The sequence below is a fragment of the Telopea speciosissima genome, chromosome 3, assembly GCF_018873765.1.
Source record: "Telopea speciosissima isolate NSW1024214 ecotype Mountain lineage chromosome 3, Tspe_v1, whole genome shotgun sequence".
Taxonomy (NCBI): Eukaryota; Viridiplantae; Streptophyta; class Magnoliopsida; order Proteales; family Proteaceae; genus Telopea; species Telopea speciosissima.
The window spans coordinates 40216616-40233872 of record NC_057918.1 but is presented as its reverse complement, the minus strand read 5'-3'; the positions used below and the strand labels follow the sequence as shown (position 1 = coordinate 40233872).

The following is a 17257-nucleotide window of genomic DNA, read 5'->3' as shown; positions in this document are numbered from 1 at the left end:
CATACATGATCTGGTCTGGGCAAGAATATAAAGGCCAAGAACATGCAATAGTGTGTGTGTGAGAGGGAGAGAGAGAGAGAGAAAGAGAGAGATTGATTACAAACTTAATATAATTCTTCTCGTATTGCTTTATTAATTGAGTGGTAATTAATTAACTACCAACGACAGTTTTTGATATAATACAAACACCAGAAGAGTCTATCCCTGTACCAATCAGGGCATCCATCCACTACTCTATAGTACTTCCTACGCCAATTTCTGCTGAGAAGAAGGGGAGCAACAACAGCCCAGAATCCCAATAGGTAAGAAATAGCCACACATGAGTAGAAAAATAAGCCGTTGTCGAGCAGACTTTGTTCTTCATCATTGTCACCTTCCTTGTGATGTGGTTGAGTTGATGATGAACAATTGACTTCAGTTGGAGGTCCACAAAGTCCCGGATTACCAATGTAGCTATCCTTGCTGAAAGTTGCAAAATTGTTCTCATATGGGATCTTGCCTGAGAGTTTATTGAAGGCCACATCGAAAGTAGAAAGAGAATAGAGTTGAATGATTTGAGGAGGTATCTTTCCCACCATTTTTTTGTGAGAGAGATCCAAACTCTCCAACAATTTCAACTCTTGAAAGGATTTTGAAAATAGCCCATTAGAGAATTGTGAGTGAGGTTCAGTGAACGCAAGGCTCTCAGCTCTCCCATTTGAGGTGGGATATCACCAGAAAATTGGTTTAGAGCTAAATTGATCCCTGTCATTAGATGAAGAGGAAGACCCTCATATAAATACAAATTTCCCTGTGCGGCAAAATTTATTTCGAACGTAGCTTCTTGTTGAGGCAAGAAGGTATGCTTCCAGATAGAGTGTTATTTGAAAGATCCAAAACACGTAATTGTTGCATCTAGCACAATGACATAGGAAGGTAACCAAAAAAATGATTTCCTCTCATAAGGAGTGAGAGCATATTTGGGAAAGTAGGCAACCAATCTTGGATATAGCCATATATGGAGTTCCTACTTATGTCTAGAAGCACAAGTGACGGTACAGTTGATGGAGTGATTGGGAAGGGTCTTGGGAAGAGATTACCATCCAGATGTAAGGTGCATAGCTTTGTCATATTGGAAACTAAACTTGCCATTGCATCTAGACTATTTTTTTTTTTATAAGATCAAATGTCTCAAGGAAGTGCTGTTTTGAGTTAATCTATGAGGTACTTGGCCTACAAAGTAATTATCTGACAAGTCTAATGTGTCTAGGGTGCCCAATGAGGGAGGGATGCAGCCTTCAAGTTTGTTTTTGGACACGTTCAAGAAGTATAAATTTGGGAGAAGCGCACCAATGTTTGTAGGAAGTCGGCCTTGGATATTGTTATCGGCGCAATGTCAAGAGTTCTGAGCATTGAGGATGATGTTTCATTTTTTAAGGAGGAGGACGGCAGAGGAAATGGCCCATACAAATAGTTACCTCTCAACAAAACACAACAGCAGAAGCAAACCAACAGAAGAACAAGAAGACTTCATTCACTTAATAAATTTCTTACATTTACAAAACGGGTCGGCTCTACAACAACCGACCTGACCAACTGTCAAAGTCTTTACATTCAAAAAAAAAAAAAAAAAAAAACACTAAGTGAAACTAACTAAAAGAAAGAGGGTACGCATATCAAAAGAAAAATTACATAAGGGTCAGTCAACAACGACTTCATTTTCATCCTGACCGTCAGGGGGAGCTTGGAATCATTGGCTGGGGGGCTCGGGAAGAAACATCAGCATCTTGGGCCTTGGCGTCATCTACAAGAATAGTGGCCTCCGAGAGAATAGGAATAGCTCTTCAGCTTCTTTCCGGAGTCTCTCTTCGGCCTCAGCCTCCTCCTTCTCAACCGTAGGATTGTACTGATCGTAGTCTGAGAAGTCGTATCCTGGGTTGGTCTTGTGGATATGGTGGCAAGTTGTGTTGGCACTAAGAGCAAAAGCCTTTGCGTTATACTCATAAACATAATCCTCGAATGCCTTTGAGGACTTGAAGGCTTCAACAACCTCCTCCCGACCAGCCTTCACTTCGTCAGCAAAACTTTTCTTCAACTCTTCCTTGACTGACCTAACCCGGGCCAGCTCCTCAGACATGACCTTGAGGCTGTCATTTAGATGAGTTTTCTCGTCCAACAACTTGCCATTCAGGGTCATGGTCTCGGATAGCTGAATCCTTATGTTGCCCAGGTCAGTCTCGACCTCCTCCTTCCTCTTGGTCAGGGTTTCAACAAACCCTTTCGTATCCTTCAGCTCTTAAGCCAACTTGTGATTCGACCACATGAGGTGCTCGACCCGCAAGATGGCCTCAACAGAAGAAAGGAGACCCCAGAAAAAAAGAAAAAGAGCTAAGCAAAAAATCGAGGAGAAGAAAGGAGATCTGAAGATAAAATAGTTGTCGGGAAATCAAAGGGGCTACCTTAGTGACCTCCTTATAGGCCACGTCTGCAAAGCGACCATGTGAGAGAGACTTGAGCCGAGCTGCATCCCGAGGAAGACGACCTTTGGTCAGGAGCTCCCTAACAACGAAAAAATTATCATAGGCCGAATCACCAGAATTCGCAAACCAACCGGGGTTGAAGGGAGAAGGACGGTTAGCGGCTATCCATGAGGAGATGACGGCCAAGGGGAGTTGGTCCTCACTTACCCCCAATGAGGGACTCCCCTCAACTTGCTTTTTGATCTTCCCCTGCTTGTCGGGAAGATCACCCTCCAACTGCTTCCTCTTATTATCATGCTTGGGAGGGGGGTTCGAACCGAACCCTTGCCACGGGGATCAGCCATGACCCCCTTCGCTTTCTCTTTCCCTTTCTCTTTCTCTTTCTCTTTCTCTTTATTTTGGGCTCCTGAGCCAGTAGCCTGCTTGGGTCGGGTGTTTGTAGCTCCTCCAGCTACCTTTTTCTCCTGCTTCGCCGCCTTTTGCTTAGCGGCCAGAGCACCGAGATGTGCCGGGTCCAACTTCACTGCAAAACAAGTGATAACAAAAATATTATTGGTTTGTAAGAGAAGAAAGGTAAAAAAAAAAAAAACAAGTGAGAAAAAGTAGAGGAGGTTGGACTGACCCGGACTGAGACCCCACTTGAAAAGGAAGGCCTCTGACTTCAGGTTGTGTACATCAAACCTGGGACCAAGAAGAGTGGCTTTCACTGACTCTTGTTTGTCTCAGGTCAGACCAACCACGCGATTCCCGACCCGAAGATTGATCTTGGGCACCCCGATCTCAGTGGATTCCTTGGGATGACCACGAAGAAAAACTTGCCCTTTCGGTATTTATTGGAGGAGGGCAGCTCATCATAAAACTTAAAGCGAGCCCACGTCTCACCCAAGTCCCGACGATAGAAGTAGTACCAGCCCTCGTTATACTTTTTTAAAGAATAAAAGTAGGCAAAAAGGGGGAGAGTTGGCTCACGGCCATGGACAGACAAATAAATGAAGAAACTAAAAATGGCCTTCCAGGAATTCGACATGACCTGACCTGGGGCTAATCCCCAATGGTCGAGTATATCAGTCACAAACTAGTGAACTGAAAAGCGAAAACCCGCCATAAAGGCGCCAAGATGAAGGCAGACTTCAGGTGAACAGGCCGAGTAAGCTCTCTCATGCCGATTAGGTCAGCGCATGACTATGTCTTGGGGAATGAAGTACTTCCTCCTAATAATTTCCCGGGCCGAGTCCTTAAGAGTACATTCGTAGTCCTCGACCCTCTAAGGGACACGATTCCGAGGTTCTACAAAAGCTACTTCCTCCTCACCATCTGACCCAGAAGAATTCTCATCGTCCTCATCTTGACCTACCGAACCTTGTCCCTGTTCGGGATCTACCCGACCAGAGGGAGCGACAGCTTCCTGTTTGGGTGCGCATCCAGAAGACTCGGTAACCCCCTGATCGGGTTGGATGGCGGATTGCCCTACCCTGACCTCTTTTACAGTCCTAGAAACCACCTCCCCACTCTCGCTATCACTAGAGTAGTAGTAGGATCTAGAGCCTTGCCTCTCCTGGTCACTATCCTCACTGAAGCCTTTAACGTCACCCTTTTCAGGGACGGGTTTATAGTCGCTATTGGAAGACATGAGGAATAAGGATAAAAGGATACTTACTTTTTGGAAGGGAAGAAAAAGGATGAGCTAAACTAGACGATGGAAAGAGCTTAACACTAGAAAGGAAAAGACCCGAGCAGATAGCACCAAATACAAAGCAACAAGAAAAGTGCAAAAATGAAAGAAGCGGAGTGCCTATTTATAGGGCTGAAGGGCGGGTATGCAGCAAGGATCCAATGGACCAGGTTGAAAGGATCGAACGGTCGAGAATATGCGATGATTTGTATACTCGAGGCGTAATCATGACTGACACCACGCGTCAGATCATGGAAGGACAGCGTCACGATGGCATTTGTCTTCCCAAGGTGGTATGGACCATAGTTAATACAGGGACGTCACATCAGATTAGCCTACGAATGGAGAAGACCGATCCGATAAGGGCATTATCAAATACAACCTGAACTAAAGAAGGAAGACCCGATGTACTCTCATCAAAACAACCATGTTTGATAAGAGTGGGGGGCCTATGATGAGCTATAACTCACTCCTACCAATTCCCAAGCAGCACATGAAAAACAAAACTAGCCACCTTTAGTGTTCACCTAGAACTCAGGTCGGGAGTGCGACCTCAGGTTGGTTCAACCCAGCTAGAGGTAGGTATGTTTAACTAACCTAACCTAACCAAGGACCCCGGTCAGGTCAAGGTCACGCCTTCAACATGACTACTATCACGCTTTCGGCATGACTCTTGGCATTACATGTGTCGGGTAGAAGTCACGCCACCTAGGATTACATGGAACAAACATTATCGTCTAAGATCAACCAAAGCTCGGATATCATCTAGAACCTCAAACCTATAAATAGGCATACCTAATCTAGGTAAAAGGACTCCAACCATTTCACTTTTCTCAAGTTCTTTGGCTTGGGAATATTATCTGTTGCAGAGTCTGACTTAGGCATCGGAGTGTACTAATAGGCTCAGGCCGGCACTTCCTTGTCTTTTGTTGTTTACCTATGCAGGTCGACCCGACCAGGTAGATTGCAGCTTAAGTCAGAATCTATCACAACACTTCTCATATTAGATCTTTCTTGAGAGTTGATTGAATGCCACACTAAAAAGAGAAATAGAATTAAGTTGAATTATTTGAGGAGGGATCTTTCCAACCAACTTGTTGTGAGAAAGATCCAAACTCATCAACTTTTCCAACTCATGAAAGGATTCTGGAAAATGACTCATTAGAGAATTGTGAGAAAGATTCAGTGAACGCAATGCTCTCAACTCTCTCATTTGAGAAGGAATAATACCAGATAAGATAATTGGTTTAGAGATAAATTTATCCCAGTCATTAATTTGGTCAAGAGGAAGACCCTCATATATGTGTACAAATTTCCCTAATTTGTGGCAAAGTCTATTTTGAGTTTAACTTCCAGTGTGAGGGTTAACACTTGATGGAATGATTGGGAAGAGTGATCTTGTGAAGCAATTTCCATCAAGACTTAGGAATGTTAGATGTAATTCCCAAATGAGGGAGTTCAAGTTTGTTTTTAGACTGGGTTGAGTCTAGCTCGATTTCAACTTCAAACTCTCTATTGTTTGAAAGGTTAATGCTTTCAAGTTTTGAAAGTCCATCCAACTTATTACTGGAAAGATCAAGCTTGGCAAGAGAAGTTAGGTTAGTAATAAAAGGAAGAATGGTGCTTGATATTTGGTTAATTTTTCTGAAGAGAAAGGCCCTGCAAAGAATTCAATTGGCTAAAACATGGCCAAGGGATGTTATCTATCAAGTTCATGCTAAGATCAAGGTCCTGTAACTTCCTTAGTTTACAAAGCCCTGTGGAATAGAAACAGAATAAGAAATTAGAGCATACTAATTACTACAAAAAGATTTGATCAATAAAAAAGAATATATTTTACAAGATAATTTTCCTGTTTTTTTTTTTTTTTAATGGAAGATAATTTTCATGTTGAGTATCCAAAATTGGTTCAGTTTAATCAAATCCTAATAACGTGAATGTATTTTCCTTGATTTCATTCCTCTCAATGGAGAGTTTATTTACATAATACAAGAGATGAGATCCTAGTTATTCTAAACTAGGAATGGATTACAAAAGAATTACAATCAAATATTGTGTTTCCCTATTCAAGGGATTGAGTCCTACAAGGTAAGATTTCATGATCACATGTGGAGATTGTGTTCTACAAGGTAGGATTCTGTGATCACATGTGGATGGCTGAGAAAGGAAAGGATCTCAGTCGATATCTCTCAATACACCCCTTCAAGGTGGAGAATCGGTTGGCCGATTCTTCAACTTGTCCCTTAAGAAATTGAACCGCGTCGAACCAAGTGGCTTAGTGAGTGTGTCTGCGAGCTGATCATGGGTAGAAATAAACTGAACTTGCAGCTGCAGGTTGGACACACGATCACGAACAAAGTAGAAATCGATTTCCACTTATTTGCTGTGCGCGTGGAACACTGGATTTGCAGACAAGTAGGTTGCTCCAATATTGTCACACCACAAGATTGGTGGTTCAGCCAGTGGACAACCCATTTCATGCATTAGAGATTCCAACCAAACCAGTTTGGCTAATGCATCGACCAGGGCTTTATATTCAGCCTCAGTTGATGAACGGGCCATGGTATGCTGCTTCCGAGAGGTCCATGAAATTAAGTTAGGCCTGAGAAAAATAGCAAACCCTCCTGTAGACTTGCGATCAGTGCTGTCACTGGCCCAATCAACATCCGAAAAAGCCTGAAGAGAGCGTATAGGGGAACGCTCAATGAAAAGTCCATGCGATTGTGTACTCTAAAGATAACGAAGGATCCGTTTAACAAGCTGTCAGTGATCCTCCGTTGGAGCATGCATATACTAACTGCCTAGTTGACCGAGAAACTGACATCAGGCCTAGTAAGAGTAACATATTGAAGAGCACTCGCAACAAATCGATACTTTGTAGGGTCAGACATCAATGCACCCCCTGAGTCTGACCTAGTCGCTGTGGCCATTGGAGTTTTGACCGGTTTGCAATCAACCATGCCTGTTCGTTTTAATAAATCAGAGATATATCTAGACTGTGTTAGGACCAGCCCACGAGGATGTTGTACCACTTCAATACCCAAGAAAAAATGCAGCGGCCCAAGATCCTTGACTGAAAATTCGCCAGACGGTTGATCCATAAGAGAAGAAATCATGGTCATGTCGCTACCTGTGATGATGATATCATCAACGTAAATAAGGATGTAACAAACCTATCGGCCTGTGTGTCTAATAAACAAAGAAGTATCCGTTTTGGACCCTCAAAAACCAATACTGCCGAGAAAGGTAGATAGCCATGCAAACCAGGCACATGGTGCCTGTTTCAGCCCATAAAGGGACTTATGTAGCCTGCATACTGAATGCGGTTGAGAAGAGTCAACGAATCCTGGAGGCTGAGTCATATAGACCTCCTCTGTAAGAACACCATGCAAAAATGCATTGCTGACATCAAGTTGCTTGATGGACCATCCGTGGGACACAGCAAGGGAGAGAACCAACCGGATCGTGGTCGGTTTGATGACTGGGCTAAAGGTCTCACCATAATCGAGCCCATGTTGCTGATGAAAACCTTTCGCCACCAAGCGCACCTTATAGCGCTCTAGGGATCCATCTGCTTTCCTTTTTATACAGTACACCCACTTGCATCCAATGACAGTCATGTTGGGCGTATGAGGGACAAGGGACCACGTCCCATTCCTGATTAAAGCATTAAATTCTTCCGCCATCGCGACCTGCCATTCCTGGACTTTATTTTCCTGCGAAAAATAAGTCGGTTCAGTAGCAACAGGTTCTTCACTTAAAGCATGAGGCCTGGACCATAGGGTCATGGAGTGGGTTGGTTGGGTTGGGCCAGTTTGGGGAATGGTGTTGGGTGGATAGAGCTCATGTAGTGGGCGGGTTTTAAGAGGTGGGGAGTCCAGGGACGGTCCATCTAGTGGTAGAGAGGGAGGACTGGGTGCGGCTGGTGTAGGTGTAGCCAAGGGCGAGCGGTTTGGTGGAGTGATATCCCGCACTAGTGATGCCGGGGCTGGAGATTGTACTACCAGTAATGGCATGGGCATTGAAACTAAAGGAGCCCTTAATGGGGCAGATGCCCACGGTGAAGAGAAAGTGGGCTGGGAAGGTGGTGGTCCCAAAATGGATGTGGAAAATGGGAAGGAATCTTCATCAAACCGCACATGTCGAGCAATGACAATGCGGTTGGATGAAAGATTAAGACAGCGGTACCCAAGGTGGGAAGGGCTGTTACCTAGGAACACGCACGAAGCTGAGCGATAATCCATCTTATGTTTATTAAAGGGTCGCAAAAAAGGAAAACAAACCGAGCCAAAAACCTTAAGAAAGGAATAATCCGGGCTGCGATGAAAAACAAGTTGGTAAGGTGACACCCCAAAAGAAACCGACGTAGGCATTCGATTAATCAAATAAACAGCCGTTTCAAACGCATAATGCCAATAACGGTGAGGAACAGACCCATGAGCCAATAGAGAGAGCCCTGTCTCAATGATGTGTCTATGACGTCGTTCAACAGAGCCCTGCTGCTCATGGGTATGGGGTGCAGAGAGCCTATGAGAAATTCCAATTTTTGAAAAATAGGTGGGTAAGGTGCGGTACTCACCACCCCAATCAGTTTGAATAGACTTAATTTTGCGACCAAATAAGCGTTCAACATGAGATTGAAATTTAATAAACACATTAGAGACTTCAGATTTACGAACAAGAGGATAAAACCACATAAACTTAGTGTTATCATCCACAAAAACCACATAAAATCAATGTCCATCAACAGAAACAGTAGGGGAAGGACCCCAAACATCACTAAAAATTAAATCTAACGGAAATAAACTTTTATGGTTCGTAGCAGGTAAAGATAACCGGCTGGCCTTTCCCAACTGACAGGCCTTACAAATACTACTAAGACGAGAAGAAGAAATTGGTAAATTATTAATTTTTAACATATGACGGAGAAGTTGCTCATGTGGGTGTCCTAGGCAACGATGCCAAATATCAAGAGAACTACGAACAACATGATGGGCAGTAGGAAAGCACACGGGATGTAGTTCGTAGAGACCATCTTTACTTGGTCCTGAAAGAAGGGTTGCCTTGGTGACCTGATCCTTCACAAGAAAGTGAGAAGGGTGAAATTCAAAATACACATTATCATCACGAGTGAATTTGTGAACGGAAAGAAGAGACTTGGACATAGAAGGAACATGCAATATATTACTTAAAGAAAATAAACGTGAAGAATTAGAAGGCAAAGAAGTGGATCCAATATGAGAAATAGATAAGCCCTTACCATTACCAACATGTACTTGGTCCTGACCATTATACTCATCATAATGGGATAGAGAATGCAGATCAGGCGTTACGTGATGGCTAGCACCAGTGTCAGGATACCAAGGGAGAGGGGAGGGCTGTGATGGATTAGGTAAAAGAGGTGGGTTCGGGTTATTGTCGGTGGATGGGTGTGCAACATAGGCCTGGTGAGTGGGATAGGTGTAATGGGCAGCAGGCATGGGTGGAGGAGGAGGGTAGGTAAGTTGATTGGGATAGGCAGTCTATTCACGATAATAGCACCGATCAGTAGAGTGATTTGTTCGCCGGCAAATAGAGCACCAGAAACGACAAGGTTGTTGATTTGGGAAGCCTCGACCACAACCACCACGTTGAGGAGATGGGGATCCATTTGGGCCAGGATAAGAGGAACGCTGAACTGTATTTGCAGATGGGAAGGATCCACTCAATGTAGCATCAGTCACGGACAGTTTGTTCAGAGTAGTACCATGAAGGAACTCATGGCTTAGCAACATGGCATGAAGGTCATCATAGGATATAGGATCAGTCCTTGTTAAAAGTGAAGAGACCATAGCTTGGAACTCAGGCTTGAGTCCCTTGTAGATGTGCAAATTGAATGTACTAGGCCGAAGAGTGTGACCAGCCGCATTTAATTCAGCAGCAATAGACTTCGCACGTTGTAAGAACTGCGACATAGGTTCATCAGGTTTCTATTGGATTTCTTGTAGTGCCATTGTAAGGGACATGATATGGCTTTCAGATGGTGAAGAAAATGCAGTGGAGAGTGTCTGCCCTATGTCTTGATTGGTACGTTTCCCAAGAATGAGGGGAAACACCTCCTCAGAGAGGGAGGCAATAAGAAAACTCTTGATCATGGAGTCCTGGCGTCACCAGGCAGTAGCTACAATAGCATCAGTGGGGCACGGATTTGTGCCATCCAAGTAACCAAATAATTCTTACCCAGCGAGAAAGGGCTCAATCTGAGTCTTCCAGAAGAGGAAATTCTTTGACGTAAGCTTGATTGAAATATAATGGTGTGCATTATGAAAGGATGGAGCAGTTGCGGTGGTGAGGGAGGGATTGTTCTCAGCCACATAGAGAGGGCTGGAAGTGTCGTCCCCCATGAAGGAGAAGATATTGTAGAAAAAAAAGAAAAAGAAGGAGATAGAGAGAGAGCTCGTTGGAGCTTTAGATGGCTCTTGATACCATAATAACGTGAATGTATTTTCCTTGATTTCATTCCTCTCAATGGGGAGTTTATATACATAATACAAGAGATGAGATCCTAGTTATTCTAAACTAGGAATGGATTACAAAAGAATTACAATCAAATATTGTGTTTCCCTATTCAAGGGATTGAGTCCTACAAGGTAAGATTTCATGATCACATGTGCAGATTGTGTTCTACAAGGTAGGATTCTGTGATCACATGTGGATGGCTGAGAAAGGAAAGGATATCAGTCGATATCTCTCAATAAATCCAAACAGCCGACCGATTGACACCCCTACTACTACTCCCCTCTTACATGACTTGTTTTATTTTCTATTCTCCATCCTGCCTAACTCAGTGATAGAACCATTGTTATTCCCTGTCATTGCTGTGCTTGAATTGGGAATTCCTTTCTTGCTGCCCTCCCATTTTTACATATATGTATCCCATATTAATTAGTTGCCTAATTGATGGAGTCCCATAATAGTTGTAAAACAGCACTCCTCTCCTCCTCTATTTGCATATTTTCTCAAGGCCCTTATTTGTATAATTAAGCATACACAATTTGGCCTGGGGCTAGAATATAAAGGCCAGGGTTATGCAACAGGCAGAGGAAAGCGCATATATAAGAGAGAAAGAGAGAGAGAGAGAGGGAGGGTGGCATTTACATAATTAATTAATCCTCAGAAAGAAAACATGCATATAGATTACACTTAAATAGTAGAATTCTTCATCACTTACTGCTTTATTAAATGAGAGAGAGGTAATTAACTACCAACGCTGGTTTTTTGATATAACAAACACCAGAAGAGTCTATCACTTCACCAATCAATGCATCCATCCACAGCTCTGTAGTACTTCCTACGCCAATTTCTGATGAGAAGAAGGGGAGCAACAACAGGTCAGAATCCCAAGTTGTAAGAAATAGCCACACATGAATAGAAAAATAAGTCGTTGTCCAGCAGACTTTGTTCTTCTTCATCATTGTGATCACCTTTTTTGTGATGTGGTTGATTAGTTGAGGATGAACAATTGACTTCGGTTGGAGGTACGTCCACAAAGAGCCGGATTACCAATGTAGCTATCCTTGCTGAAAGTAGCAAAATTGTTCTTGTATGGAATCTTGCCTGAGAGTTGATTGAAAGCCACATTGAAAGTGGTAAGAAAAGTGATTTGAATGATTTGAGGAGGTATCTTTCCAACCAACTTGTTGTGAGAGAGATCCAAACTCTCCAACAATATCAACTCTTGAAAGGATTCTGGAAAATAGCCAATCAGAGAATTATGAGAAAGGTTTAATGAAGGCAGGGCTCTCAACTCTCCCATTTGAGATGGAATATGACCCGATAATCGATTTAAAGATAAATCGATCCCTGTCATTAGATGAAGAGGATCACCCTCATATGAATACAAATTTCCCTTTGTGAAGAAATTTATTTCGAACTTAGCTTCCTCTATGCCCCACGTACATCAACTGGAATCCAAAATTGTGGTCTACTACTTCAGATTCATTCAACCATGAAGTGATGTTGTTGAGGCAAGAAGGTATACTTCCAGATAGACTGTTATTTGAAAGATCCTAGACACGTAATTTATGCATCTGGCACAATGAAGATGGAAGATAACCAACAAAATGATTTCCTCTCAGAAGGAGTTAGAGCATTTTTGGGAAAGCAGGCAACCAATCTTGGATGTAGGCATATATGGAGTTCCTACTTATGTCTAGAAGCACGAGTGAGGGTGCACTTGATGGAGTGATTGAGAAGGGTCTTGTGAAGAGATTACCATCAAGATGTAAGGTGCGTAGATTTGTCATATTGGAAACTGAACTTGCCATTAATGCATCTAGATTGTTTTTTGATAAGATCAAATGTAACAAGGAACTGCTGTTTTGAGTTAATGTCTGAGGTACTTGGCCTACAAAGTAATTATCTGATAAGTCTAATATGTCTAGGGTGCCCAATGAGGGAGGGATGCAGACTTCAAGTTTGTTTTTTGACACGTTCAAGAAGTATAAATTTGGGAAAAGCGCACCAATGTTTGTAGGAAGTTGGCCTTGGATATTGTTGCCGGAAATGTCAAGAGTTCCGACATTGAGGATGATGTTTCATTTTTTAAGGAGGAGGAGGAGGGCAGAGGAAATGGGCCATGCAAATGGTTACCTCTCAATGTCAAAGACTGCAGATTTGTTGGATGAGTAGTAGCATTATTATTATATAACAACCAGGATGGAATTGTCCCTTGAAGAGAGCTGTAGGACAAAGATAGATCAATGAGGTTATATTGGGTGGAATGAAGCTTGGAATGTTCCTGGGTTTACAATTTTCTAAGCCTAAGGAATGTAGTTGGAAAGATGGACTCCAAGTTGCAGCGAGCTCAGTTTCAACTTCTAAATCTCTATTGTTTGAAAGGTTAATCTCGTAAAAGTTTGAAAGATTAGCAAACATAATAGAGAAGAAGACCACTCCTTCCAACATATTACTGGAAAGATCAAGCGTGACAAGAGAAGTTAGGTTAGAAATAAGAGGAGCTGGAATGGTGCCAAGAATTCAATTGGCTCAAACATGTCCAATTTGAGATATTGTCTATCGAATTGTTGTGAAGATGAAGGTACTGCGCCTTCTTAGTTTACAAAGCCCTGCAGAATAGAAGAAACGTACGGAATAAGAAATTATTATTAGATTATAAACCTAAGGCATGCGTACATACAAAAAACAAGAGATTTTTTTTATCAACGAAGTTAATCAAGATAAATATAATTTTCATAATTTGACATATATATATATCATCAGCTTGGCCTTGGCCTGGCCCATATATATGTGCTAAGCTCAGCCAAGCTCGGGTAGGAAGACAGATCGAGCTGAGTTGGACCTAACTTTTGATGAAATTATCATATTTTGTTGTCAAAGAAATTCAAAAAAGTAGGCCGAGCCACATGACCACGGTATGAACCTTTCCTACACTCACAATTGGCCAGTTTCTTGCCAAGGTTGAGAGCTTGGTTGAGGACGCCTAGACCCAGCTAGGCCAGACCTGAGCCAAATTTAAGAGACCTAGACCAAACTGGCACTAAGTTTTTAAAACAATCTGGCCAGCTTGCTCAATTAGCACCATTAGCGGTTGCAAAAACAATTATGATCAAATAATTAATATTAGTGCATTTCTTTAAATAATTCAGAAAATTTTAATTAGATAATGCTTCAAAATTTTCCCAAAAAAAAATACTAATAGTGGATGATGGTAAGAGGCATATTTGTTTATGTCTATAATACTAATGGCCGGTAAGATCCAGTACTGATCACCCAAAGCCAACACAATCCCCTAATCGAGCTTTATTTGAGGAAGATGGAGGATGATTAGGAATATATACATATAATGATAGATGAAAAAGAATTTAATATGTACATATGTGAAGTTATATAATAAGGGGAGCTGATATGGTCCTTACTAATTAAGAGTTGAAGAATAAATTGAAAGCAGATTTGAATTAATCCCCACTCTGAAGGAATCTTTGGTTGGCAAACCAACTTCTTAGTATGTGTCTAGTTATATATAATTTGGTGAATGCATATACCCATAGTAGATCTCCTAATTGTATGTCCAAGTGGGTGAAAAAATGATTGTATTAATTTGGGTTTGAAATTTGACATTAATTTAGACCATTCCTTAAACATCCAATGGTGCGTCTGAATTACTACATACATTACCCTAGCTTCTATGTGACACAAATAGCTAGGTGCTTGTATATATATAGTATACAAAATATAGAAATTGTGTTTGAAACTAACATAAATATTTAAGTACTCTTCTAATAACCTAATAATGCAAAAATATTAATTAGGATTTTTTTTTATAGTGGAGAACTAAGCTTGCTAATATGATAGAAAAGAATCATAACTTTTTTTTTCCCCATAGAAACAAATGGACCTCCTAAATTACTGCATTGGTGGTACCTATTGAGAAGCCAAGCGAACCTTTTAAATTATTCGATGATAGATAAAGTTCTTCGAGCATAGAGTTGTTATGGAATAGGCAAGATGGTAAGCTTTCATCACTGAGACCATTCCGACGTAGATCCAACACTTTGAGTTTCTTCCACCCACATATTAATCCTGCATTAATTAATGCACATGTATACTGTATAACACATTGGTCAAATTGCAATAACTTTATAATTTACAAAGATTAATTAATCCTTTTAATATTTACCTTTCAAGAGAGCAGTTGAGTAATTTTTGGTAAAAGTGCCTCGTAGATTAAGATTTGCCAAAGAAGAAAGATTTTGTTGTGGACAAGGTGGTATACGTTCCACATTGAGATTGCTATCACTTAAATCCAATTTCCTAAGATTCCTTGTTGCTCCACATAATGCTGAACATAATATATAGGGTTCCCAAAAAAAAAAAAAGAGAGCATTAATTTATGATATCATAGTGATAGACTTTTTTAATTGGTAATTAATAATCGCAAATATATATTGTTTCTTCATCCCTCCTAACATATGTAATTAGATTGTAGATTAATTAATGGGTATTTTCGTAGTGTATATATATAAAGAGTCACTATATATATATATATATATATATATATATATATATATATGGCTTTTTGTATTTATGGTAAAACTAAAAATAATTTGGCATTAAATAGATTTGTACCTGTTAGCAAATTAGGCGATTGTTCAAAAGTAAAGTTCCATAAGGAGAGACTTTCCAACGAAGAGAATGTATCCAACATGCAAGGCGGTAGACTTCCATTACTAAGAACATTATGGCTTAGATCTAACACACGGAGATTCCTTAATCCACATAATGCTTCACCACCACACCAGACATGCATAGATCAAAGTAAGGCCAAATTAATTAACATTATATAACAACAAGCATAATAAGTAACTTATTGATGATCAGATTGAAGAAGAATTCACAAATTTCAGATCAGGTAAAGACGGAGATTAATGATTTGACAATCATCCATCCCTATTATAATTACCTGATAAAAGAGGAGCTGACAGGTTGAATGAATTGTGTTGTAAATAAATCACTCTCAAAGATGGAAGGCCACAACGTGCAAGGCACCTTGGAAGGCCTCCATCATCCAGACTATTCCCACCTAGATACAACGCTTCGAGATTCCGTAGTTCACATAATACTGCACATATATATATATATATATAAGTAACCAATAGGGGGTAATAACTCACATGAACATATCCTTAATTATTGAGGAGGAGGAAGAGGAAGACAAACAGACAAATTATTAATAAGACACATATATGATCCATCGATCAAGTCAATGAATGGATCCAAATTAAGTACGTACGTACCTTCTAGCATAATCCAACCTCCAATATTGTTACCAACTAAATATAGGGATTGTAACTCTTCGAAATGAGTAAATAAAGAAGCATTTGGGTACCATTTATTCCCCACTCCTTGAACATCTCTTTTGCCAAAGAGACTAATAGAAACTACACAGTATGTGGAATGAAACAAGCCGCATGACAGATATGCATGCCCAATTACAACAGTCATCTTCCACCCAGTTGTTAACAAGAGCAGAGCCATTTGGGTAATTGAAAGAATCCCTAAGTTGTAAGAGAGCAATCCTCTCCTCCTCCAGACACCCGTCACACCCAGGAAGACCAAAACTAATTAAACATAGGAGGAGACTAACAAAAACCATTAATCTTAGTCCCTTAACCATCTCAAAAGAAGAAAAAGAAGAAGAAGAAGAAAAGGAGGAAGCAGTACTTCTTCCCATAATTAACTCGATCGGTTATGGTTTTTGAAGATTAAGAAACCGAGAGGTATATAAATGATGAAGATGGGTGGGTCATTATAATGAGGTACAGAGGTTGCTCCTTATCTTATTGGCCTCCATCTTAATGTGTCCATTGAATTGGAATAATAGAGAAGCTAGTCACCATCGTCTCTTTTTTTATTTTTTATTTTTTTCTTTTGTTTTTTTTTTTTTGTTTTTTTTTGGCTGAGATGAAGTCACCATAGCCTCAATTCAAAGTAAACATATAAATAAAGAGGAAGCCATTCTTGGATCGTTATCCTCTACTGTCCGCTGTCCGAACAGCACCTGCTATCCCCTCACATGGGGGCGAAATGATGACTTAACCTTCCTGCCCGAACATGTGAGGGGATAGCACTGTACTGTTGGGCAGCGAACAGCAGAGGATAAAAATTCACTTCATGAACAACAATAAGTATTAAGGGTAATTTTTCTAAGATTATTTGAACTATATATGACCATTAATTAATTAATTAAACAGTAGGTAAAAATTAAAATCTGTCTTTACAGAAATTAATGCTACATAAACACGAATTTAGCTCTTAATTTGCAATTACGATTTAGGTAGCCCCTTCGTAATCAATACTACTTTGGGCTCTTAAAACTCTGTACCCATACATATCAGAGTCGTGTTTTTACTTTATCTATTCAATTGATTGTAAAAATACATTTTTATAAATTGTACGTACCGTGTATGCATATTATACATGAACTTATTAACTATGGTTAGGAGTGGGTCCTTCCATGTGGGCAAAAGCAAAATTTTTTGTTTGAACTTTGGAAAATCATCGCTGAACGTGTGACTCACGATCATAGGATAGAATGAGGCAAACCAAAAAATGGGATACATAGATG

At 40.7% G+C, this 17257-nt stretch overlaps 1 protein-coding gene and 1 pseudogene across 1 annotated transcript; both read right to left on the bottom strand.

Annotated features, from left to right (window-relative positions):
* Positions 1-804: 804 nt before the first annotated feature.
* Positions 805-12694, bottom strand: LOC122655173 (annotated as a pseudogene).
* A 1836-nt stretch (positions 12695-14530) lies between these two features.
* Positions 14531-16252, bottom strand: LOC122655172 (receptor-like protein 9b). The gene is made up of 5 exons (XM_043849391.1): positions 15927-16252; positions 15593-15751; positions 15259-15414; positions 14810-14971; positions 14531-14712 (listed from the first exon to the last, which is right to left on the bottom strand). Exons 1-5 carry the CDS (start codon positions 16165-16167, stop codon positions 14531-14533), a joined length of 900 nt encoding a protein of 299 aa, XP_043705326.1. The 5' UTR covers positions 16168-16252.
* Positions 16253-17257: the final 1005 nt, after the last annotated feature.

What these genes read in the sequence shown, in the direction of transcription:
- LOC122655172 (XM_043849391.1), bottom strand. Translation starts at nt 16,167, where the DNA reads ATGGCTCTGCTCTTGTTAACAACTGGGTGGAAGATGACTGTTGTAATT. An exon ending in ATCGCCTAATTTGCTAACAG is followed by an intron (nt 14,972 to 15,258) that starts GTACAAATCTAT and finishes TATTATGTTCAG; the next exon opens with CATTATGTGGAGCAACAAGG. An exon ending in CTCAACTGCTCTCTTGAAAG is followed by an intron (nt 14,713 to 14,809) that starts GTAAATATTAAA and finishes TAATTAATGCAG; the next exon opens with GATTAATATGTGGGTGGAAG.